General features: G+C 41.9%; 2 protein-coding genes across 3 annotated transcripts in view; one reads left to right on the plus strand and one right to left on the minus strand.

Annotated features, from left to right (window-relative positions):
• RPAP2 (RNA polymerase II associated protein 2) overlaps positions 1-307 on the minus strand; it is a 53,503-nt gene extending 53,196 nt beyond the window's left edge. For both annotated transcript variants that reach the window (XM_035124009.3, XM_035124008.3), the window contains exon 1: positions 148-307. In XM_035124009.3, coding sequence (XP_034979900.3) covers positions 148-202 — 55 coding nt within the window. In that variant the 5' untranslated portion in view covers positions 203-307. The remainder of the gene's footprint in view (positions 1-147) is intronic.
• On the plus strand, positions 71-25,847 carry GLMN (glomulin, FKBP associated protein). Its single transcript, XM_035124010.3, has 19 exons — positions 71-338; positions 1,844-1,904; positions 2,788-2,913; positions 4,318-4,437; positions 5,764-5,872; positions 8,462-8,708; positions 9,349-9,451; positions 10,744-10,931; positions 12,115-12,168; positions 12,752-12,782; positions 15,005-15,094; positions 17,275-17,316; positions 17,408-17,481; positions 17,659-17,743; positions 18,585-18,694; positions 20,648-20,711; positions 24,706-24,829; positions 25,245-25,327; positions 25,459-25,847. Exons 2-19 carry the CDS (start codon positions 1,866-1,868, stop codon positions 25,573-25,575), a joined length of 1,806 nt encoding a protein of 601 aa, XP_034979901.2. The 5' UTR covers positions 71-338; positions 1,844-1,865; the 3' UTR covers positions 25,576-25,847.
• Positions 25,848-25,853: the final 6 nt, after the last annotated feature.

Genomic DNA, 25,853 nt, shown 5'->3' on the forward strand with positions numbered 1-25,853 from the left:
CGAATTCTTTCGCCTAGCGGCCACCCCTCAAAAAAGCCGGTTGGTTCATGCCTCCCCGTTCGCCACGCACGCACAGGAAGCGGGGAGGAACGGCCCACGGAAAGAAAACGGGGGTGCGCGCGTGCAGCGCCGTCGTCTCCCGTTTACCTGCGCGATGGCGGCTCCTGGCCTGGGCGGCGCTCCGCGGCTTCTCTTCCGCCATCGCCGCCTTTGAGCTCTCAACCGCCGAGGTGCTGTTAGGCCACGAGCGGGCGAGGCGGCGCTTCTGCTGCTGCCGGCGGCCGCCGGCGCTTTCGCCACAAGGCCTAGTGGAGGTTGCTGCGGGGCTGCTACTTCAGGTAAGCGCAGTCGTCTTTAATTCATGGTGGGCTGACAATTAAAAAAGAAAAAAGAGATAGAGAGAAGGAGCGGTGGTGACTCAGAAGCAGCAAACCCGTTTCTCTCTGTTTATAGTTGGGTCTTCCAGCGGGGCCATCATTCCTGGCTACTGGCTCTGCTAGCTAGGGACGATGGGAGTTGTAGTCCAGAAACCCAAGGTTTGGGAAGCCCTGCTTTGTAAGCAACTGAACTCCCAGCTTCTTTTTCACTTTAACCGTTGGGGTATCTTTTTTTTTTTTAACTGCTTCAAATGAAACATAAAAGGACCCCTCTCGCATTTCTCTCTTCTTTTTTTAATTGCATAAAAATAAAAAAGGGGTGTGGATGTGCCACAGCAGCGCTCAGCAGAACTGTAATAATATGCTCCGTAGGCTGCAGTAAGCCTGAGGCGTGCCCCATTTAATTCGGATTAAGAGGGCTTGAAAAGCTTCCCTTTTAAGTAGGAGAGCAATGGATGTGGAGGCTGCCTTCCCACCACCTCCATTTGCCAGGACATATGGGAGTCTATTTGGAAAGCACCAGGTTTGTGAGAGGCTGCTTTGGGATGAATTCATTACGGCATAAGCTTTCGTTGACTTCGGTCCACTTCATCAGACAAATCTTCGAGGGATTGAAAGGCATAAATAGTACAGATAACGGCAATAATGGTTAGCGCTAGGACCTACGCAGGATCTGTATGCTAACCCTTTACAACAGCAGTGATGATATAACAGCCTAGCTGATGGTTCTTGGTTAATGAACATCTGCAGTGGAGAAGGAAGCCGTTGTCTCTATTCAGGCCCAAATAAATAAGTTGAACTTGTTGATGAATTGATTAGTTCACATTAGGACCTGCCACTGCTTGGGCTCCCTGCAGCTTCCAGCGTCGCTCAACTGCTCACTGGTGGGCCAAAAAAAAAATGGTAATGGAGGCATAGCCTGCCACCACGTAAATCTGCAAGCTAATTGGTTCTCTGGCCATTAACAATGTTGCTGCCTGGTAAATAAATGCGTGGTAGGGAGCATGATGGCCGCATTGCCAAGCGGTCCTAGTGATGGCTGGTGGGAGAGCCACCCTAGTCTGCCCTGCTGGGGCACATGAGCCCTAAAAAGTACCCCAAAATGCCTGGTTTGTCTGGAGGCTTGGAGAAGTGGGCATGGATAGCCAACATCTGCAGATACTGCTGACTAAAACTCCCATCATTCCATAGCATTGGCTATTGTTGGCGGCAACTGATGGGAGTCCCAATAACTGGAGGGCATTATGTTGACCCCTCCTGGTGTAGGCAATACGGAGGTAGATGGACCAAGGGTGTGATTTGATACCTACCTTTGCTGACTTACTCAGTAGTTTTCTAGCTGGTCTGTCCATAACTTTCTGTTGGAGAATGTCAGTTGGAGGGAAAAGAAAAAAAAAGACATTCAATCAGTTCTGATTTAGGTTAAAGTGAGTCTCATTCAAGTCTTTCTTTTAAATTTATGATAGAGTCCTTGAAGATCAGGAAATAATGGCTGAAGATGAACTTCGAGACATCATTCAAAGATGTGTAAGTGATTGTTTTGCTTGTGAAACTACCAAACGGCAAAACCTATAGATCTAATAGTTTTTACATTCCCCTGTGAAGAAACTTCTGGGGGCTGCAAGCCAGTGGGGAATGGGTTTATGCATTAGGTAATATCCAACCACACAAAACTCAGAGGTTTCTGTGCACATCTGTCTAGGCAAACGAGGCATTGTCATAGTTCAAGGGTGCATCCCAGCCAGGCAAAAGCATTCAAGGAGGATGTGATCTGTTGCTAGTGAGAGTGTGGCTTAGGGAGAATCCTGAGGGGTGGGTTGAGAGGCCAGGATGTTGTCTCTGGGCTTGAGTTTCCTCATCCTTGCTCTACAGGTAACACAGTACAACATTATTTGATCGTCCACTCTGTTATTCTGTTTGGGGACTGTTGCTACTACCCTCCATTTGCCTAGCAAAAGCAAAAACACTTTATGTTGAAACCTTATCGATAGGCAGTAGTTTGAAGAAAATAATAATTCTAAAAGGCTGTGCTTTGGGAAAAATTCAAAGGACCATATTCAATTCACTCATTCCACTAGGGAGAGCTTGCACAAGGATTCCTGCTACTGAAGGACTTTTCCCTCCTCTCCTGCTACTGTGTCCTCCCCAAATATTCTGAGTTGGGAGAACTCCAAGGGAGAAGAGGGGAGATTGTTTTGTCAGCATGAGCATTTTGGGCTGCTTGAGGGAACAATCCCCTTAGTGCTCCATTGAATATGACCATAAGTCTCTGGACTTGCTGTCAGATTTCTTCTGTATGTGACTTAAAGAATCTTGTTTGGCCTAATACGGAATCAGTATTGCATCGTGACGCTAAAGTGTTGTGCGTTTTAATTGCATATTGTAAATTACAATGGGAAACATGTTCTAGCAAATTCTGGAAGAAGAGGATTTCAAAGGGGAAGACTTCAACCTTTTTCAAGTTGCGGGACAGAAGTGCTTTGAAGAAGGATATGTCGCCGATGTACTTGAAGTTGTTCAAAATGAGAAAAACAGGGTGAGTTAAAATACATGTCTGTGTCATAACTACTAAAACCAGCTGGAGCTAACTGTACAGATTTTGGCACGCACGCATTGCTTGAGCAATAACATTCAATTGCATTTCTTTGGGACATCCAGGCTCACTCCCCTTTGCCACCAAGGCAAGGGAGCCTTATTAAAACGGCTGGAATGAAGGGAATTGACCCGTATGACTGACTGGGCTTCCACCCTGTGGCCTGACAGTTTATAAACTTAGGATGTCGTGGGAATTTTCCACACATGCCTGTGTTCTGAAATGTCACTGAGCCAGACCAGGTGTCAAAAGACCATTTGACCTTCAGGGCAAGACAGTAGGATAAACTTCATCATGGCATCCCTGGCTTGTCTGTTTTTTGCAATGCTTCTGGGAGGCTAATCCACACCGCTCTTCTAAAATGTGCTGCCCCCCCCCCCTCACTGGACTACGGGGCCTGCCTTTTTCCTTTCATCCAGTTAGGCGATAGATCGAACACTCCGTGGCATCCACCCCTCCTGTGTTGCTTTGTTTTGGGACTAGTCTCTCTCTTGGGTGGAAGATTTCTGTTTTTGAATTGCACCAAAACATAAACTTAAAGGAGATCACAGCAAGGAGGCATTCTTCTGGCCTTTCCTGGATCTTGGCTTGGGTCCCATAGGTATAGGGAAACAGCAGACACTGAATTCCAGTTGTTAGGGGGGACACCAGATTCCTCTGAACCCTCATAAAGAAGTTGCAATTGGTTTGGCTGCAGCACTGCTAGCTGGTTCTTTCTACACTTTCCTCTTAATTGCAGGGCAAGTAATATTTGCAGTATAACAAACTTAATCTTGTAGCTCTAATAAAGATCTTACAAGAGCTACTCCTTTGCATATAGCCTTTTCATAGAATTGTAGAGTTGGAAGGGACCCTGAGCATCATCTAGTCCAGTTCCCTGCAATGCAGGAATATGCAACTGTCCCATACAGGGATCAAACCTGCAAACTGGGCATTACCAGCACCACAATGTAACTCCTTTCTGGTACTTTCATCTCTTCCATAGCAAGTCAATGTTTTTAAAGACTCCACCTCAACAGTTCCTCATTAGACAATTCCCCATCTTTAGTCTCTTCCTACTATCTCTGTAACTAAGTAAATGGGGCAGGCAACCTGTGGGTGGACTTGTGTCTCTATGCAGAAATACCTTCTTTGTATTTTTCAATACTGTAGTGATGTTTCAAGCTGCAAAGCTGCTATTGTTGCTCCCAATACTGGCATGTTCTCGGCAAACCATTATTTAGCGATACATAAATATTACAATTGCAGCTGCAGGGTGTTTATTACTGGCTTTCTTAAGCGAAGCACACGATGCTCATTTTGTTGTTGTCATATAAATTGCTGTTTGAAACATTTCCCCCCCTGTAGGTTATTGTCAAAAGCATGGGCTGGAATCTTGTTGGTCCTTTAATCAGGTGCCTGCTGAAGTATAAGCAAGATGAAGTTGAGAGGGAACACTGCCTGAAAATACTAGATAAGTTGATGGAGGTAAATCATGGTGTCTGTCCTTCTAGCTGCCTCGGGACTCTTCTAAAGAGTACTGTATATTTTAGCTTTCCTCTTCACTGATTGATGGGGTTGGGAGACATTCTTAGGATCTGAGCTCCTTAAGGGAGTAATGTTCGTGTGTGGAAGTGTGTGAGGATAGGGAGAATGGTGGTCCTTCAGTGAGGACAGAAAGAGTTTACAGTTCTACCTCGGCTCCCGAACGCCTTGGGAGTCGAACGTTTAGGCTCTCGAACAATTGAAAACCAGAAGTGAGTGTTCCGATTTTCAAACATTCTTTTGGAAGCCGAACATCCAACGGGGCTTCCACAGCTTCTGATTGGCTGCAGGAGCTTCCTACAGCCAATCAGAAGCCGCCTTTGGAAGCCGAACGTTTCGGAAGTCAAACAGACTTCCGGAATGGATTCTGTTCAACTTCCAAGGTACGACTGTACTTAAATGAGTGACACGGGACCAGGTGGAGTGGGTTAGTTAAATCTGCATAAGTGAGGCTGGAATTCTATATTGTATCCCTTCATACTGTGTCCCAGTTTGTATGTAATGCTAAGCCAAACCATGGCTTAGTGCAACTGGACACAGGTTCACAAGGGAGGAGATTGCAGCTACTCTGTTCCTCCATGGTTTGGCTTAGTGTTGGGGTTGCCAGTATGTGGTGCACACAGACGCTAGTGCAACCAGCCACACTCTCTGTGGTGCCAACAAAAGGTCTCTGTAAATATCCCCTCAAAATGCACAAGAGACTGTTTGCTGCCCTTCTCATTTCCTGTTTGCACTGACTTGGCCTTACACTGAACATGCCGCCTTAAACATTTCATTGGGTGCATGGATTGGATGTCCACCGTTTTGTGATCCTGTTTCTTTCTCTGCTGCTTTGGATGTGACAGCTGTTTTGTGTTATGTTGTACCCCCACAGCAACCATTTTGTGACTGGTGCCCACAGCACTTTCTAAAAATCATAGGTTCAATAAACCCTTGGCAGCCCCTTGCTTAGTGTGCCTTTCAAACTGGGCCTGTAGTAGCTTGTAGTAGCTTGTAGAAGAGGTTGCCTTGGGTAAGATTTTCCAGCACATGCGTGGATAATTTTAGATCTCTTATGCAAGCATATGCAGATTTAATGACCCAACAACCGAAAACTGTTTAATTTTGCATTTTATGGGTTTTTAAAAATAGGGTAGAAGTCATTTTTTATTGCATAAGATGCACTGGTTTGCCATATGCTTGTCATTGTTAAAGTGGCGGCTTGTTATCAAACGATGTCAAAAATAAACATTACGAGCAGCATATCCCTGGCTTTTTTCTTTCTTGCAGCTGTGCAGTCCCAAAGAGCTTGTGCTGGGTTTCTTGGAGCAGATTGAACAAGCTTCCGGGGAACATAGGTCTCGAACTATTTTGCTTTTACTGAAACCTCTACAGGAAGGTAATAAGCATTTATTTTCTGGATACTAGACACAAGAGAGGGTGGTGGAGCACCTTGCTAGTTAAGAGATGTCATTCAGTTGTGACTTTAAGGGACAGTATCCTAAGTTATGGTGGTATTATTATTGTTTACTAGTACTTATGTATTACCTCTATAGGATATTTATGCTTTTTAAAGACACACACACACACACAATTTTCAACAGAAACAACAATAAAAAACAAACAACAACAAACACAACAGGAACCAGTATCAAATCCATAAAATGGGATTCTCCGAATCCTGTAACTCCCCCCACCCCAGTTCCTTAAATTTCCCTTTCAACTGCATATCATTTCTATTCCAATTTTTTTTCTACCTCTAATAATTTCCTATACTATTTTTAAAATTACAAGTATTCTTAAAATCCTGTCAATGTATTAACTTGTTTACAATACTTTTGCAAATACATAAAAAAAATTCCTTCAGTAGCACCTTAAAGACCAACTAAGTTTTTATTTTGGTATGAGCTTTCGTGTGCATGCACACTTCTTCAGATACACTTGAAACAGAAGAGTCAGACCCTTATGTATATACAGAGGGTGGGGGGGGGGAATGGGTGATGAGCTGATGGGAGTGGTAAACCTGTAGATGGCTGTTAATGACTGCTGATGGCTGCAGTTGGTCCTGCGGGGGGGGAAAGCAAGGGCTGAGGCGCTAAAGAAAGCTTGATCATGCATAATGAGATAAGAATCCAATGTTGACCACCCAGGGTTGACCAGCATGATGGTTCCCTCATAGTTCAACTCACTTTTGGCAGACCCTGTTTGGAGATTGACACTGTGGCTTATTAACCCCTGTGTTGGTCTTCTAGACAGGAAGTGCTGCTCTCCCATCCCCACTAATGATCCAGCCGCATGCCCCTTCCACCAAACACTTGTGGCAATTGCTATGAAACAGGCAACACCTAGCCAATCCCTGGCCCTGAGTGCAGTAACTGACAGGTGTCCGTAGCAATGAGTAAGGTCTAAAGCAGGCTTCCTCAACCTCGGCCCTCCAGATGTTTTGAGACTACAATTCCCATCATCCCTGACCACTGGTCCTGCTAGCTAGGGATCATGGGAGTTGTAGGCCAAAAACATCTGGAGGGCCGAGGTTGAGGAAGCCTGGTCTAAAGAGTGAGCTGAACTACACCATGAGGACAGCCAAGATGAGAGGGAAAGTTAAAGCAAAACTGTGCCATTGAGTCTCTCTCTCCTTTAGATCCCTGGAGCGGACCTGTGTTGGTGAAGTCTTCACCCAGGTTTGCTCCTGAGCTCTGCCCACCCTACAGGAATCTAGCTTTTGCTGATTGGCTACTTGGTTTATCAGGCATACCCAGCTTTCCCATCATGCACCAGAAATGCCAGCTGCTTTCACTGCCACTATCATGCTGAGGTGCAAATGCCACTCCCAGCGATGCACTGAAATGGGGATTCTCTCTCTCTCCCTCCCTCCCTCCTTTTTTTATCCTTGTAACAACCCTGAGCAATAATTTACCTCCTCCATTCCAATAACCACTCTGTGGGTAGAAATACTGTCTTGGATCAGACGATGCAGCCGCACAAGTAGGAATATCTCTGCTTCCGCTGAGGAGAGTCCATGATCTTTACTATTTCACTGATCCAGAAGCATCGGGTGTCGTTCCAGAGGGTCCCCACAGCTGCTTTTGGGTGATGGTGGGCCCAACAAGGGGTTGCAGTAGGAAGCACAGAATGGAGAAGCTCTTCTATTAGTCTGCCCATTCCTGGTTGCTGGGCTCCTCCACTATTAATCCTTTCCTTCTTATTTGAAGGAAAGCTGAGGCTGAGATAAAAACCTGCCCAAGATTACCCTGAGAATCCAGAGGAAAATTAGTTTAGCATGGGGTTTGTGTTTGTGTCTGCTGTTCCAAAAGAGAAGTTAAAAAATCCAGTGTGCACATCAAAGGCCATAATAACTTGGTTACCGACCTGTGGGCTTCCTATCTAACACTGTTAATTTTCAGTGGGAGAGGATATGATTGAAAAACCAGCTACATACAGTCGTATCTTGGAAGCCAAACACCTTGGCACTCGAACGTTTTGGCTCCTGAAGCGAGCCGGTTTGCGAACGTTCCTTTGGAACCTGAACGTCCAGCGTGGCTTCTGTGGCTTCCGATTGGCTGCAGGAGCTTCCTGCAGCCAATCGGAAGCTGCGCCTTGGTTTCTGAATGTTTTGGAAGTTGAACAGACTTTTGGAACGGATTCCGTTTGGCTTCCAAGGTACGACTCTATATTCCAGTTCTAAAGTAGATTTAACTTTATTGCATTGCATTATATAACTTGAAAGGGAGAGGTGTTGGCTTTTATTGTATCACGTTCCAATGAAAATGACTTTAAAGCTTCTGAGCTCCATAGAGCACCTCAGGGAGAAGGTGAATGTCCATTTCTGAATGAGACCTTGGTGAAGCTTAGAATCAACAGCTGGTGTCAATTCAACAACCCCATTTTACCCAGTTCCTTCTTGGATGAAAAAAAAAAGTATATCTAATCATTACAACATAAAACTTGTAACAAGCAAGCATTATGGAATTGTTTTTCTTTGTTTTAGTGCTTCTGAAACTCCAGAATAAGAAAGCCTATTCGGTGGGGTTGTCATTGTCTACCATTTTGAACCAGATTTCGCTTCTGCCAGTACCTTACACAAAGCAACAACTACAAGAAGACAAGCATGGTCTCTGCCAGTGTTGCAATGCTTTAACACATTTTGTGAATCCTTTTGTGGAGGAGGTTGTTAAACACATGGAGACCTCATCAAGTGGAGATTACAAAGAATTGAAGGAGGAATTGCTAAGATAGTAAGTAAACCCCCCCCACACACAACTTTTGCTTAAAGTGGTTTTATAATAAAGCATGATGCTATGTGTTTGCCAGCAGACAAACATGTTTGAGCATTGGGCTGACAAGCAAAGTAAGAAATATACCACCAAGACAAATGCTGCTTGCTTGTCTGACGTGAGGGACTTCCTGGGCTTGTATACCCTGCCTGCTTTCCTTCAGGTTCTAAGTGACGAAGCTTATTTTTTTTATAAAAAAAAATAAAATTCAGTATTTCAACTATTTCAAAATAATAGAGCAGAATCCATTGATGAGTTGCAGGGCATTAAAAAAAACAAGGAAAAACCCCACAAGTTGTGGACTTCAGTTTTTTCTTAGGTCCCACACGTTTCTCTTTCCCGCCACCCCAACCGAGCAAAGTCTTCGATAACTACAAGGCTTGTATATCCATGCCTTTCTTCCTTCAGGTTCTAAGCGACAAAGCTTGTTTTTACAAAATAAATTCAGTACAGTATTTCAACCATTTCTAGGCATTGTGCCAGTTCCTAAATTCCAAGATGTGTTCTTTCTTCCCTTCAATTTCAATTTCCGTTACTGATGCCTTTGTTAGTGGTTATCATGAATGCTTCCTGTAACGTGCTTGGACGCTTTGGTTTTCAGTTGCCTGAAAAGCTTGAAATATCCCCTGCTAATGGCAGAGCTGGATCAACTGTCTGAAGATACTCCTCAGTATTCCCTGAGGCAGTTTGGTGCGGACATACTAGTAAGTGCACCTTGGGTGTTTATTTGGTGGTGGTGGTGTTTTTTGCCATTTTTAATACTTGTGAAATAACTTAAGACTTCCTCCCCCCCTTTTCAGGATTCATATATGGATTCTCTACGGTGTAGACATGCTTGTATATTTGGCTTTTTCTAACATAACAGTGAACCAAAATAGAGCTTGTAATTTGGTAGTTTGAACAGGTGGTCACATATCTAATTTATGGCTGTTTACATATTTTGAGTTGAGGATATTTTAGGGTGCCATTATCATTAGTGTTTATTATATGCAAACACAACTTTCCATATATATATATATATCCTCAAAGTGTTATAAAAGGATATAAAAATATTGCTGCAAACAGAAGGTTGCATCTAACGCCCTCCCATCAGATGTCAAGGAGATGAATAACTATACAGTCATACCTCGACAACCGAATGCTTCAACTTCCGAAGGTTTCGACTTCCGAAGTCCACAACCCCCAGAAGTTTTGTCTCCACGCCTGCCTAGCGCGCACATTCTGTGCCTGCGCAGAGCGGCGTGTGCAGTCGGCGCATGCACCAAAGTGCGAAATTGCGCTTCGTGCATGCGCCGAAGTGGCGCTTTGAGAACCAAAAACCTCGACTTACGAAGACGGCCGCGGAACGGATCGTCTTCGTAAGTTGGGGTACCAGTGTACAACTTTTAGAAGATATCTGAAGACAGCCCTGTATCAGGTGGTTTTTAATGTTTGACTTTTAAAGATGTTTTTATATGTGTTAGAAGCTGCCCAGAGTAGCTGGAGCAACCCAGCCAGATGGCTGGGGTATAAATAATAAAATTATTATTATTATAACAAAAAGTGATACCTGTATCTTAAGGAGAAGTTTAGATTACTCCTGTTTTGTGGAACACCACCCCTGTTGAGTTATGACAGGCACCCACTATTTCAGCCTTTTTAAAAACAACTGAAGACATGCTTTGCTTTGACAAGCTTTTTCAGCGGAGTGGAGTATTTTTAAAAAATAGGTTGCTGCCTTGAATGTTTGTGGTGTTGTCTTTGTGGGAGAGTTAAATATTATATGTGTGTGTGTGTTTATGTTTATTGTGTGATTGCAAATCACCTTGCTACTTATGTTAAAGGTGACTGATAAATTAATGAAATATAATATTAATGATCTTTAAATACAAAAACACGTTTATGCAATAAATAAATAAATAAATATCTATTTCTTTCCTATCACTTTGATGTATCTTGTTCACTATATATATTTCTAGGCATGGAAAACAGCAAGTCCTCTTCTTTTTTTCAATAGGGCATTTTGCTGGATATTAGAGAATTGCTCCCAAAAGTATTCTCTTGGCATAGATGCAAATATGAATGCTGGGATGAGGACATACTAGAAATGGACAAAGAGCAATCAGCAGAGTCTCTGGCATGTCTGTCTTATATGGTGTTTGTTCAAGACTGCTTTGGTACTGACTGCCTTCCAGTCGTCTTCAAGTAAGTACTTTAAAAAGAGAGAGATTGGAGGCTTGTGTCAGGGACTGTGCTGAGGAGGGCTGCACTGAGGAGGAATGGTAGGAGCCACCCCCTCCCCCTGATCCTGAATCTTCTCAGGAACAGGAGGACAGCATAGATTTGGAACAGTGGTTTGCAGAGGGGTCTAGTTCAGAAGGCAGAAGCTGGGAAATACTGGATGGGGAACAGCTAGAAGAAGAAGAAACACTGGGAGAGAGAGGGGCAATAGATTCACGGTCGTTGGACAGCATTCCTCCACTGACCTCCCCAAAGTTGAGAAGAGCTCAGAAAGTCTTTGAACAGATAGCGCAGAGGGCACAAGCTCAGATTACAAAACGTAAGAGTGGCATAGATTAATAGGGATGGAGGGGGGAGTGAGCCTTAATTGGGAGCACCGCCATTTCTAGGGAGACGTGTTCTTTTGTCTCTCACTGTGATTATTAAAGAATCTAACTGGTAAGACTTTCTTTTCGTTTGATCATCTTATTTACTGCCACGGGGGAGGAAGCCGATCCCCCAAAGCACGACAGCTTGTAATCCGGGTGACCCCACAAAGCTTAACAAAAGGTGGTTTTCTGTTGTACTTGAAATTTAGGGTTTACCCACACCTACCTTCTCTGTGCTCTTTCAATGCACAGTCCTTGCTTTAAAGCTCCATTTCTTGAGCACACTTTTATTTTTGCTCTGGAACTTTCCCCATGGAAACCTGCTCTTTAGCGATCAGTCGGAGCAAATGCCAATCTGTGAGAAACCAGAATTAACATTTGCTGGGACTGAGAACTAGAGAGCAGATTTTCACACGGGAAACTCTGGGGCAAAAATATAATAAAATAAAATGCTCAGACACAGGGCCTGTGCCTGGAAAAAGCACGACAAAAGGTAAGTGTGGACAAGCCCTTAGTTACATATGTTACATATGTATATAACTGTGGGCAGGCAAGTTGATTTAAAAAAATTGTGGGATAGCATCTGCTTATTCATATGGCTGGCTTGCTGTATGTTGTCACTTGCACTGATAGGCTACAACTGCCACCTGTTTTAAGCATAACAACATCTGGAGGGCGATAGGTTCTCCACCTATGGTTTAACATAGAATGGATGTTTCTTTCTTGCCTAGATTTTGTGTATCTTGTAGGTTATACTTATGAATTACTCTTTATTGTAGCCCACCATACATTCTGCAGTGCAACATGGTGCATGTTGGAGTACTGTTGAAAAGGTAAGCCATTCATCCCTTTTCTCTTTTGTTTCTGTTTTTATCAGCCTGTGCATGAAAGGGAATGATGCTTTAATAAAAAAAATACAGTTAAAGAAGCTAAACCAAAAATATGTCATGCTTAGGTAGTTTTGTACCTTTTGAAAATGTAAGTAGCTGTGACAGTGAAGGCCTTGAACCTACCAAAATTGGTACCTAAACTCCAGCTTCAAAGGATAATGCTGCTGCTTTAACCTAAGCAGATCTGTTCTTCCAAGAGTGGTCATCTACATTCATATGCTTGGGTTGGGGAGGGTGGCAACCGTCACAGCACTAGATTGCAACTGGAGTGAGGAATTGTAGCAAAAGGTAGTGCAGGATCTGACCTACAGGAGTACCATGTGACTCAGGCAGGATTGTTTGCATAACCCAGTCACCTACAAAAGCATCACAGGGAAATGCTCAAATTGAGGACTCATATGTTGGGAACAAAGGCTAATACGTTGGGAACAGAGCAAGTTTTGGCTGTTAAGAGAAAGGGCAACAAAATACGGATATTAAACTGGCATTTAAAAATACCTGATAGTGTTTTAACTTTTTTTTGCAGGACAGAAGAATCTATTTTATCAAAAGGACTTGTAAGTGTAGTGTTTATATACATGCTACTCTTCTTTGTGCTTTTAGAAAGCATAAACTCAGTCCCGCTGGCTATTGTTGTCAGGTTTGCTTTTGTAAATGAATGGAGGTGTCCTTTTTTTGGCCCAAGGACCACATTCATCCTTGGCCAACCTGTGGCGGCTTGGGTACCAACGGAAGGTGCAGCCACCCTGCATACAATCTGACATATGGGGGCACACAGCCCCACCACCTGATCCATGCAGATCAGCTGAGAGGAAGGAGTGACCCCTGCCTGCTCATCAAATGAACAATCTGATGCCAGCTGAGGGAACAATCTGCATCTGTGCACCCCATCACTGTCTAATAATAAAATACGTTTTTTGCTGTTTCTGGCAAAAAAGAGACATTGGGGGGAGGGGAGGAAAAATTGCTCTGGAGGTTGATTAGGCCCCCAAACTTGGGGGTTAGCCACCCCTGTTTTAAGTGATGAGATGGAAATGAGTTTGCAGCCATCATTATATGTCTACCTTGGAGTAAGTCTCCCTGAACTCAGTGTGACTTGTTTCTTTATACAGAAATAGGATTGGCCAGCATCACTCTTGATTCCGCATATAGCTTTATTGGCTTTTTTTTTTTTATTGGCTATTTTTTCAGCTGCATGCGTTTCCATAGAGTTTACTTCTAAGCAGATATCTTTACAGCTGCTACATGACTTGCCCCCTAAGCATGCTTATATCAGTAGCATGCGCACTTGCATGAAATTTAAATGCCTGCCATTGTAAGCCAGATTGGCATTGGTCTGTCCCTAGCCCAGTATTGTCTATACTCTGGATGACTAGCTATGGCTCTTCAGGGCCTGAATCAAAGGTCTCTCTCCTCATCTTCTACCTGATCGTTTTAACTGCAAGCGCCAGGGATTGAACTTGGGCCCTTCCGCATTCAAAGCACATCTCCTCCTCCTCCTGAGCTGCAGTCCCTCCTGGCCTAATCCATTAAACACTGTTGCTAAGCAACCAGGCACTATTAATTTGAATGTACTGTAGTTTGCTGAGGAGTTGCACCCACTGCAGCTGAAAATAAATGGAGGCACGCTTGACGGATTGTGCTGTGCTTTTGCTGGTGTTTTTAAAACACTCTGTCAAAAGCCCTGGGGACACTTTTAATTCAGGCCTGGTAGAGTCTGAAAACATGGCTACATTGAAACACTCAGTCTAAGCATATTTGCTCGGAATGGATAAAGCCCGTTCTATTGAATCTGCAAATTCCCAACATCCTGTCAGGCATGACTAAGGCTGTGTACACCCCGTATATTTAAAGCACATGACTCCCCTGTGGCCCAAATCCTGGGGTCTGTAGTTTGTTAAGAATACAAGGGATTGTATTGTATCTGTGTGGGGGTAAACTACAGTTCCCCAGATTCTTGGAAGGAAGCCATGTGCTTTAAATGTATGTTATGTATGTAGCTTTCAAAACACAACCCAGGATGGGGCTACAGCAGGCATCCCCAAACTGCGGCCCTCCAGATGTTTTGGCTTACAACTCCCATAATCCCTAGTTAACAGGACCAGTGGTCAGGGATGATGGGAATTGTAGTCCAAAACATCTGGAGGGCCAAAGTTTGGGGATGCCCTGGGCTACAGTGAAGAAAAGGGAGGGCTATTTAAATAGAAAAGACTTGATTCCCGGGGTCATCAGGGAGCAGGTTTAGCCACTACCCCAGTGATGCCTCCTGAACACTCCTTTCCCCCATTCACTTCAAATAAGAATGTGGCATGTGGAAGGCAAACCCTGATAGGATCCTTGCTGACTGGGATCCCACTAATCTTGTGTACGGAGAATCATGGCACTTCACAAAGGTCCTTTTGCCTTCTAAGTCCTGCCTCCTAACTTCTACCCCATCTGCCATAGTGGCGACCATTTTGCTAACTGAAAACGAAATTGGCTCCCAATTCAATATGGGGCTTGCATTCCAATTAAATGTAGGACTTCTAAAGTACTAGTTTATCCAGTACTTTAAAGCCCTGCCTTCATGTGTCACCACAAAACAGTGGCATTCACCTCCATCCGTTGGTTCAATTGCACAGAAAAGGCTACAGTGCTTACATGTTCTTTAACACTCATAGTGGTTGCTCTGTTCTGCCCAGTTTTCTGTTCTATCAGTTGGGAAATGTTCTTATTGTGCAAATGAGATTAATACCCGTGGTCCTTCAAAATCAATATACTGTATTAACTTAATTTGTAGGCGCTATTGGAGAACTGTCTACTGAGGCTGGAAGATAATAGCCTTTTGCTTGAGTATTTGGAGTTCAAAGGCTTCATTACAACACCTCAGGTAATATGATGGAAACCATGAACTTTTAATTACACATGCTACACTTTCTAATGTGTTATTTCCCAAGTGCTTTGAAAAGAATATAAGCTTTAATTATTTACCCAGCGTTTTAATATGACTAATACAAAAAGGCTTCAGACGTGGTTAACTAAACAGGCTGATACAGACAAACATTTAAACCCTTCAATCTGAGGCTTAAAGCTTTCGCCATATATTCTTTTTAAGACTTTGTTTCTTTCATTTACTGGCAAGTGCTCCTTGTAGATATTTTTGGAGCAAAAAATGAAGCTCTGCCTCCACCTACGTTAAATAGTCCTGTGGAGAATTGGTAAATGGCAAAGTGAAGTGGAGTCTATCCCAAAACTTCATAGAACTTTGGAGACAAGGGTATCCAATTCAGTACTTTCAGTGGCACCTTAAAGACCAACTAAGTTTTTATTTTGGTATGAGTTTTCGTGTGCATGCACACTTCTTCAGATACCTGAATCTGAAGATATCAGTATCTGTATCTGTATCTGTATCTGAAGAAGTGTGCATGCACACAAAAGCTCATACCAAAATAAAAACTTAGTTGGTCTTTAAGGTGCCACTGAAGGAATTTTTTTATTTTACTTCGACCCAAACCAACACGGCTACCTACCTGTAACCAAAATTCAGTACTTGTATGTTTCAAGTTAGAATAGCAGTGTAATCCCTTTTTCCGTTTTCAAAGGGGGCAGCAAAATGCAGTGAAATGAATACTATACATTGAAACATTGGAATGAAAGTTAGTGAACACATTCAGAACCTCATCCTATACTTTAAATACAAAGCCCAGCTTTTACTCCTGCATTTCCCCCCATATCCAAAATACACCGTAATGTGATATCTGAAGTGCAGCCTCTTGAACACTTTCCTTTACTAGTTGCTGTTTTGATTATGAGTATTTTTTAAACTTGCAGCTACATCCTTTGAACATTTACTAAGACCTAAGTCCCACTGACTACAGTAGAACTTGGCGCTCTAGTAAGTGTGCAGTTAGGATGGCAGCTTGAAGCATATCAGAGCAGAAGAACAAAATGTTATAAGAGGAGGAGGAACCACCCAGATAATTGCAGTGGGTTTTCCCACCTTTTAAGTGTGCAAAGTGAAATGAGGAGCACAAGATGGTTCTTTTGTTGGCCAAAATGAGGATGTGAATAGGATTTCCCCAGAACTATGATGTGAGAAGGCTCCAGCAGGAACACAGAAACATTGTGAGCATAACTTGATTCTCTTGCGCATGTATGCAAACTGCATAAAGTGCTCACTTAAGTAGATTACCGATTTTTCCGTGTATAACATGCCCCTGTGTATAACACAACCCCTATTTTGGGGGACTCCAAATTAAGAAAATGGGGGGGGGAGATTGCCCAGAGTTGTTGTTAAGCTTTTTGGGGGGGGGGAATTGCACAGGGTTGTTGAGTTTTTTTGGTGGGAGGGGGGATACCCAGGCTGGTTGAACTTTTTTTGGGGGGGGGGAATTGCCAGCAATCACTCACCTGCCTCAACGCAGCTGCCAGAAGATGCCTCGCAGAAGACAACAATTGTCTGCCCAATTGCTGCCAGCAGCCACAAATCGCCCGCCCAATTGCTGCAACAACAGCCAATCCCAAATGGCCCTTGGTGCATACACCAATCACCCGTCCAATCACTGCTGTATATCTCCTACTTGCAGCTGCCAACAATCGCCCATTCCCCCCTATGCACTACCTGTGTATAAGACGACCCCAAATTTTTAACATTATTTCTTAATAAAAAAACCCTTGTCTTATACACAGAAAAATACGTTATCTTACATGGGGTATCAACCGGTTAATGGACTTCTTTTCTTCTCACTATAATCGTGTGGCTGTCTTGGACATAATACGGTATCTTGAGTTGATGCATCTCTGTCACTCTCTCCTTAATCCACTTCTCTCTGCCTTTATTGCAGCTAGTACACTTACAAGATCGCTTACTGCCCTGACCCCTCCAAAATGTGCATGTGCAGTATTGTGGCTTAAGGACGGAGTTACAGCTTTACTGCTCTAGTGCCTTTATTTTTGTGAGTTGCAAGTTAGTTCTTTTTAAACAGCATTTTAAATTGTTTACGCTCTCAGAGGGGTTGTGTTATCTGAATTTCCATTTTATAATTTGTCTTTTTCCTTTTTTAACGGCAGGATTTGGTAAAGGTCATGACGCTGTGCCCTTTTGAACATCTGGTACGTAACTGGGTGTCATGTGGTTTTAGAAGTGTTGCATCTGAAGTGCAGTTTTCCTGATCCCCTCCCTCCTACGTCTGCTTCTATTTAGAGAAAGAAGAGTTTAAAGATTTTACAATTGTATATAGAGAAGTTTGAAGAAGAGGGGAAATTCACGTTGTTCAGGTATGTCTGTTCTCAAATTACCCCCCAAAATCAGGCAATTTAGAGTTCCAATAACTATTAATTTATTTTACCATAAATTGGCTTTATTTTTATTGCAGTCTTTTATTCTCTAGATAGTTGTGTTGCAGTTATATGGTTTAGGGCATAATATTTCCTTTCCTATCTTTTGTGTCGCAGATGTTTGTTGAAGACAAGTAACCATTCTGGGGTAGAAGGATTCATCATTCAGAATATTAAAAATCAAATTGATTTATCCTTACAGGTAAGGAAGGTTACTGAATATAAGAAAGTGGAAGAATGTACACCTGTGTATTAAAGTGGGGATTCAAAGTGATCCATGGATACACACTGTTGATGGTAGTTTTTGTAAAAACAGGGGAAACAGTACTTGAAAATGCAAGTGATCATTGAAAGGGCCTTTTTTATGTAGCACAACTATCTTTCAGTGCACATGTTATAAAGCGCATTTATCTCTTTTCTTGCTGAGGCATTCCCACTTATTACCACATCTTTGTGGTAGAGTTAAGAGGACATTTTAAAATGTGACACCTCTTTAAAAATCCCAAACCTTGCAAAGTTGTATGATTCATGTAGCTTAAACGCATTCATAGAAATGTACACAACACTTTATTCTAATTATTATTGTACTATTTGGGTTTAATGGTTACTGATGGTGTATTGTAACAGTTCTCATCTTGAACCTGTTTTAAATACTAAGGATCAATCTTAAAGGGGAAGGAATTATGTAATAATGCAACGTTGTGGAAAGACTGTGTCATCGTTCACCCATAATGCGAACTCAAACCATAGCCTGGCATGAGTGAACAAGCAAACAGGCTTCCAGAGAGCAGATCACCTCCACTTTGCTCCTTCCCAGTCATTCTGTTGCAAATGAGCTAAGCCTTACCTGTTTGACTTAGCCTTACCTGCAATCTGGGTCGATCTTAGACAAGAGTAAGAAGCAATAATATATGGTTGCTCATATCATGCAACTGGAATACAAAGTTAATAGTTCCTTTTCTGGAACTTGCTCATCTGTAATATTGATACAGCTCCTGGCTGCACAAAGAACATATCAACTGTTTCTGTATGTTGCTTTTCAGAGTACAACAGGAAGTAAGTTTTTTACTGGACTCCAGTTGGTCTCACTGTTAGACATAATACTCTCACTACCTGAAGGTGCTGAAACGGATCTTCTTCAGAACTCAGACAGGTGAGATGTAAAAAGGATAATTGCAAAAGTATTTTGCTGATCCCCCCCCCCCGCAAGCTGCCTTCAGTGCAGCTTTTAAAACAATGTTGGCAATTAACTTAAGTTTACTAACACTTAAGCTTATTTGACCAGAACTTTCTGCACTACTGATGATCAGAAGCACATCAGACTAGAATTGCAAAACAAGCCACAAAAATCTTATTTGGGGGGGGGGGAGAATAATCTTTGGGTCTTTTGCTTTTGACTTTTAGTAATTAAGACCATGTTCCTATCTATAAGTATTAAAATGTGAATCAGATTTCATCTTGTCTTTTAGTAGGCCTTAAAGAGCATTAAACTTCTACCTCTGCTGCAGGAACTCCAAACTGTACCAATGTCCAGCATCTTTATTAATCGAGAATCCCCAGGCAGTCTAAATGGCCATTAGAGGGACTGGACATTTTTGGGAAACTCTCCTCTAAAGGGAACTATAGAACCTTTGTAATGCAATCATTTTCCTGGGCTGGGCAGTTCATGGAGCTGATTGCCAAGAAAGTAAGCACACTGTACCCTCTGGCAAGGAGGGCTCTTAGCTGCCTATGTCACTTGCCCTTCAATTTGGAGAAAAGAAACACTAATTGGCAGTTCTCCCCCTGTGTCCCCACCCCCACCCCCACCCCCACTTTGATTGGAGACTTGGAGAAGAAAAAGCTTCCATCCTTCATCTCATTTGTGCTTTTTAGAGGACTCGTGGAATTGGTACCAAAGGATAAATGAAAGCCTGGCTATAAGCCAATCTGCTATTGTTGGCTCCTGATCAGAGAGGTATGATTAGGCTTACAAAACCTCAGTGGAATCTGGTTTTGAGAAGTCACATATGGACCTTTCTGATATCAATGGAATGACTAGAAGTGAGGAGAAGTGAAGAGAAGCTGAGCTTGCCTGTAGCATCTTTGGGGCAATCCAGAGTTGAATGAATGTGTGGGAGTTGAGAAAGGATTGTAGTAGATGGCAAAGACTTTTCACTTCTACCTTGTGATCACCACTAGGGTTGATGAGTGGTGGATCATCTGCCTTGCTTGCATCCCAAGTTCAATCCCTGGCATATCCAGATAGAGCTAGGAGAGTCTCTTGCCTTTGAAACCCTGTAGAATTGCTGCTGGTCAGTGCAGACAATACTGAGATAGATAGATCAGTGGTCTGATCCTGTATAACAGGCATGTCAAACCTGCGGCCCTCCAGATGTTTTGGCCTACAACTCCCATGATCCCTAGCTAGCAGGACCAGTGGTTGGGGAAGATGGGAATTGTAGTCCAAAACATCTGGAGGGCCGCAGGTTTGACATGCCTGCTGTATAAGGTGGCTTTCCATGTATCGCTGTTTGATTTTTTTATTTTTATTTTTGATTGCTGAATAAATTATTTGGAAGGCAAGTTGTGTTCTGTATGTGATACTACCACTTCAAATAGTGAGTTTTGAGCATTGGCTCGATTTTCTGTTACTGTACATGCCTAAAGAAAGCTGCCTTCTGTTCATCCCATGACATACAGATACAAAAAGAAGACATGACTATAGTGGGAAAGTGGGCTAGCTATGTAGTTTCAGTGACACGGGCAATCCAGTAGGATGGTTATTCTGTTGGAGACAAGCAAGATTCAAATTGAATGATTTACCTTTAACAGGCAATCAGTATAATTTATTGGTAAACTAAGAAAGGTTTCAGTTGTTCTCTTGTCTATTTTACTGCTTTTTATACCAGTTGCCTTGCAGGATTATATTATACCTGCTATATTACTTGCCCAGTCTTACTGTAAATTAACACTCCAAAAGAGCCTGCTCCATCTTTTCTTCATTTTTGCAAGATCTGTTTTGTATTCCAGCATAGCCTGTTTCACATTAATTCCTCCAGTGGCATCCTTCTGTGGAAGTAAAATGTAGATGGCAAGGGATTGATTCTATATTTCTAATTTGCAGGATTATGGCATCACTAAACCTGCTGCGATATTTAGTCATTAAGGATAATGAAAATGACAATCAAGTAAGTGATGAATTAAAAAAAAGGCCCTGCTACGTTGGGGTGTGTGAGAGTGTGCATGTGTGTGAGAGAAAGATGTGTTAACAATCACTGAAGATTTGTGAAAAAGAATGCAGTTGAAATACTCTTAAATGTGATAAAGCTCTTTTTTTATCTATGTGTACCAGAGCATAAATTGAATTGCCACATGTAAGTAATGATTCCTTGGTTACATAAAAACAAAGTTTTAAATCTCTGAATGTTGCACATTTCCCCCCTCTATAAGACATTTGGACTTTGAAAGTGTTTTTTTCTTTTTAAATATGCTACTTCACTGCAGAGGATTTTTCCATGAGTGTTCTATTCCTTCTCAGTATGTAGGGGGTTAAATAGCAATGTCAGGGTTTATTCATGAGTCTTTAGACAACTTAGCCTTGAAGCGTTTATTCTTTAATTTTCAACTGGGATGAAGCGCCTTCATTTTCTATCCCATTCTGCAGCTCCATCCTCTAAACAGGTCAACCGTACTATAGGGCACTTGAACTGAATTTCAGCTTGTCAATTGATTTAACCCAACTCTGACAATAGCAGGAGTGATGGGTTTATTTGAATAAAATATGTATTTATGTCCATCTTAAACAGTCCATGATAAATATCAATTTTCTTAGCAGGAGAGACTGCTAATCATCTTAAGATTTCTTCTCCTCTTCCACCCCCACAGTAAAGTAATATGGGAGTGCACCCTAGTATCTTCTATTCTGAGACTACCTAAAGCAGTGCTTAGCATGCCTCTTATTATATAAGATGTGAAATCTCAGCTTGTTGTGTCAAGGCAATGAGTAGGCTGAATTTAGCATTGCAAGCAAAGCTTTTGAAATCAATAAGAAAAAGAGAGAGCAGCAAAGCCAGATAACAGCAATATAATTGCTGCTGTAAACATGCTTTACTGAACTGTTGTCTTTAGCTAAATAAAGTTCTGCCAGAGGGCAAATAGCTCAGCATCTTGAAGGAAGCCCAGTTTGAAGGGTTCTATTCTGATCTGGCAAATAATTTTATGCCTCTCTAGCAGAAGCAAAGCTTCACCTCCATTTTCTGAGTGTATTTAATACTGCTGCCTTGTTCACTGAAATCTGTTTTTGAAGACCTTGCACCCCAGCTTTATATAGTTAACTTGCTAATCATGTAAACTACCGTACATATCAGTATTTATTAACAAATATTAGTTTGAAGTTAGGGTGCATCAATCAAGCACAATCAATCAAGTTGTGTGCTTGATTGTTGTTTTGTTGTTTAGTCGTTTAGTCGTGTCTGACTCTTCGTGACCCCATGGACCATAGCACGCCAGGCAAGACAGGAGTGCCTGGCGTGCTATGGTCCATGGGGTCACGAAGAGTCGGACACGACTAAACAACAAAACAACAATCAAGCACACAACTTGATCTGGATCAGAATTAAAACCTACTGATTTTAGTGGATTTCGATTATTTCAGGGGTTGTGCATGATGAGGTTCCATTGAAATCTGAGATATAAGTGCATTGTTGGGTGAATATGTTCCCTTTTATTTCAGTGGGATTTAGGTACACCTAATTTTGGATTATTCCCATTTTACTGTTTCTGAAATTGCAGTTTAGTGTGTATAACTAGTAAGTTACTTTCCTGTATCCAGTTTGGAATCAATGCATTTCAAAGTTGTTTAAGACAATATGTGTTAGACATCTCAAATTTTTAATGGCTTTTGTGAATCATTTAGAAATTGGGAGTCTACCATGGTCAGGAGATCTTGCCAATGACTTAGACTGAACAAGAGTGGCAGGGTTAAAGGCTTTTATTGCCTTTGGTGTCAAGCCTCGGGTCACTTCTAGGGTACAGTGGGGCATAGAATCTAACTCCCTCCTGATCTAGATGAGATTCTCCCTGCCCCAGTAATACAGACACTCCCATTCAGCCTATGAAGAGTGGAGGCTGCAGGAAATATATGTGGCACATTCAGAACATCTGGGTACCATTAGAGCTGTAGTTTATGGGAATAGTCAAGCTCTACTCCATTGTTAATACAGTGGTACCTCGGGTTACAGACGCTTCAGGTTACAGACCCTGCTAACCCAGAAATAGTACCTTGGGTTAAGAACTTTGCTTCAGGATGAGAACAGAAATCACCCGATGGCGGCAGCGGGAGGCCCCATTAGCTAAAGTGGTACCTCGGGTTAAGAACAGACCTCCAGAACAAATTAACCCAAGGTACCACTGTAATTGGTTTTGACTCTGGTGTCTGAGAGAGGAACTCCAATTCCTGTCTTCCTATCTGTACACACTAAAGTTAAGAGTAAGGTTGAAATATTCAGGTTTCCTTGGGAAGGGCTTGAGCAAAGAGTCAAAGGATATCTTAGAACTATAATTGTACCAGCAATAGATAGTTTCCTACTGAGCACTTTACTGGAAATGTCTGTTCTTAAGCCACCAAAGCAGAAACAGCCTGAAAGTGAGGAATGGTAAATAAAATAACTTTAGAGCTACAGCTTAGTAAGGAGTAGACTGGGGCAATCTTACCCATGAAGCTTATTAGTTAAAACTTGTCAGTTGAAATTTTTATTTTGAATTTCAGTGATTTTTACCACTGGGCACTTTTCTCTACATGATTATTTTTTACTGTGTATTTGGCATCTGCATTGTCACAAAAGGCACAGCTGCACTAATCAGCCCATTTCTCCCTGCTCCACCTATGCACAAACTCCTCTGTCCATCTTTTGCCTTAACACATCCTACAACATTGAGTACTCATAGTGCTGCTCTAGCTTAACATTCAACAGTTGTAGCACTTTTCAGTGAAACGGCTTATGATTGATATGGTGGTTTTTGCATGCTCATATCCCTATCCAGCTGCTGCATCTTGATGGATAAATGGACTGAGATAATCAAAGGAGCAATTTAGATTTAAATATTGCCACAGGCTCAGCATCAGATTTGTTTCCTAATGCTCTTGAGTGTGCACCATTTAGCTGAGGTTCATTGCCACTTTAAAAAAAAGCCAATGTAGCTTTAGTTTTCTGGCTGCTTCAATCCTCGGTAGACCACTTATCCCCCCCAAACACCAATAAGTTCCATGTCAGTAGGGGGGCAAATACATTGTTAACCAGGAATTGGCATGTTAAACACTGCGAGCAAAAAAGAAACTTGCATCTTTAGACTGATATATATTGTACAGCAGCATAGATCCTCTAATGGAACAGGCTTGAGAAGTAATTAGCCATCATAGGGTGGTTTTTTAAACCATCACGCACACTTCTACTCGTCCATAATAACTATTCTTTGATACAGCTTTGAATACCACACAAGTTGTTTGCTTACAAAATAATATATTGTACTTTGATTACGATAAACTTGAGAAGAGAATTTCTGTACATCACTTAATACAGTAAAATCCTGTTTTCTGAATTGCCTAGAGAGGAGGGGAACTATTCGCCGGGCATGGATCAGTATTTTCATTTGATTGCCAATTGCAAGAGCATTTTTTTTTAAAAAAACAACCCTCAAGGGTTTAAATTGTAGCAAGTCAAGAGTAAAACCTATTTTTCTTAATCTCAGCCAAGAAGAAAGCTAGCCAAATGTTTAGAATATCTGCAGCTTATTTAATGGACCTTGCACAATTTGTAACCAAGCAGCCAGATTCAGTGCCTGCCCAGCAAGGTGTGTGACTTTAAAATATTTGTCACACCACAACATAGCTGGTGGGGCAGTACTGGGCTGGATGAGAGACAGGTTATGCAGATCTTTTCCATAGGACACCCTAGCAAAGATAACATTGAAGCCTCATTTACAAGTATGTGCTGCAGTTAGAATGCTGGAGAGGCTACATAGATTTAGCAGATTGCAATTTAGGTCAGCATTACAGGATACTTCTTAAACTCCTTTCCTTCCTTAGACCAGCAGATTATGTGCTTGAAGAAAACACTCTGTTAGCCCTGTGGCTCTCACTGCAACATTACAAATTGACACCCCCCCCCTTCTTTCTTTCCTAAGACCTGTGTGTGGACAGAACTTTGCAAAATTGAAAGAAATTTCTTGAAGCCCTTGCACACTGGACTTAATATGTCAAGAGCACATTATGAAGCAGAAATAAAGAATAAAAAAGAGAACAAAAGAGGTTAGTTGACTTCATTATTCGTGTTTGTGTGTGTACGTTTTAGAAATTGTGTGCAAGTAGATCGAAGCAGGAAAGGCAGACAAAAGACTATAGAGATTAAAAGAGATAAAAGCTGACATATTTGTCATGATTTTTGTGTGAGACTGCAGTCCTGTACCATCTGTCCCGGCAGCATTTCATCAAGGCTTTCCCTGAGATCTTTAAATTAAAATGAAAGGACTCAGACCAAGACGTTCTGATGGCCAAACCTGTACTCTGCAATAGGAAAGAAGTTATTTTTGGTCACAAAGATCAGAAATCTGTGGCTCTTTAAAAAATAAAAGTTCAGAATTGATTTTGCTATATGATGTGAGTTAGTCTAGTTTTGCCTATCAAGTAGACACATACTTATTCTTGTGTGAATCTCATGTTACAGAATCTCATGTTTCCAAGAAGATTTGCTCTTTAACAGTAGCTGGAGAAAAGATGCCCCACATGACAACTGAAATGGAGCTTCAGGTGAGTGGTCTAGTTTTGGAGAAGCTGTTAACATGTAGGAAGGTGGGCCTTAGGTTTATTTTGTATTCAAAGTGAATACAAACTGGTAATATTTATGCAATAAATAACATTAATTTTCTTAAAAATTTCAGGTTCTCCACTCAGCTCTTTACACGTTTGATTTGATAGAGAGTGTTCTTGCCAGGGTAGAAGAACTCATTGAAACCAAAACAAATGCTGCAGCTGAAGAAACTACTAGGATCAAGTGATGCTTTCTGCCTCCCTTATCCCAATAGTGTTTCACATTGTGCACTCTGTTTCTACTTCTGTCATTATGACTTTACTTGAAAAGATAAAAATACCAACCTTTTAAGTATACACCAAGTCGTCGTTACATAGCTGCTGGGAAAGAAGGCATAAGAATATTTTTCTACATCTTCAGATTTTAAAGGAATTGTTAAACCTGATTGGTATTTTTACAAAATACGTGTAGAAGTGTGTCTTAGCATTCATTAAAAACGCTCGACCAGTATCAGTGAAAGGAAGC

This window comes from Zootoca vivipara, chromosome 7 (genome assembly GCF_965207765.1).
Source record: "Zootoca vivipara chromosome 7, rZooViv2.hap1.1, whole genome shotgun sequence".
NCBI lineage: Eukaryota > Metazoa > Chordata > Lepidosauria > Squamata > Lacertidae > Zootoca > Zootoca vivipara.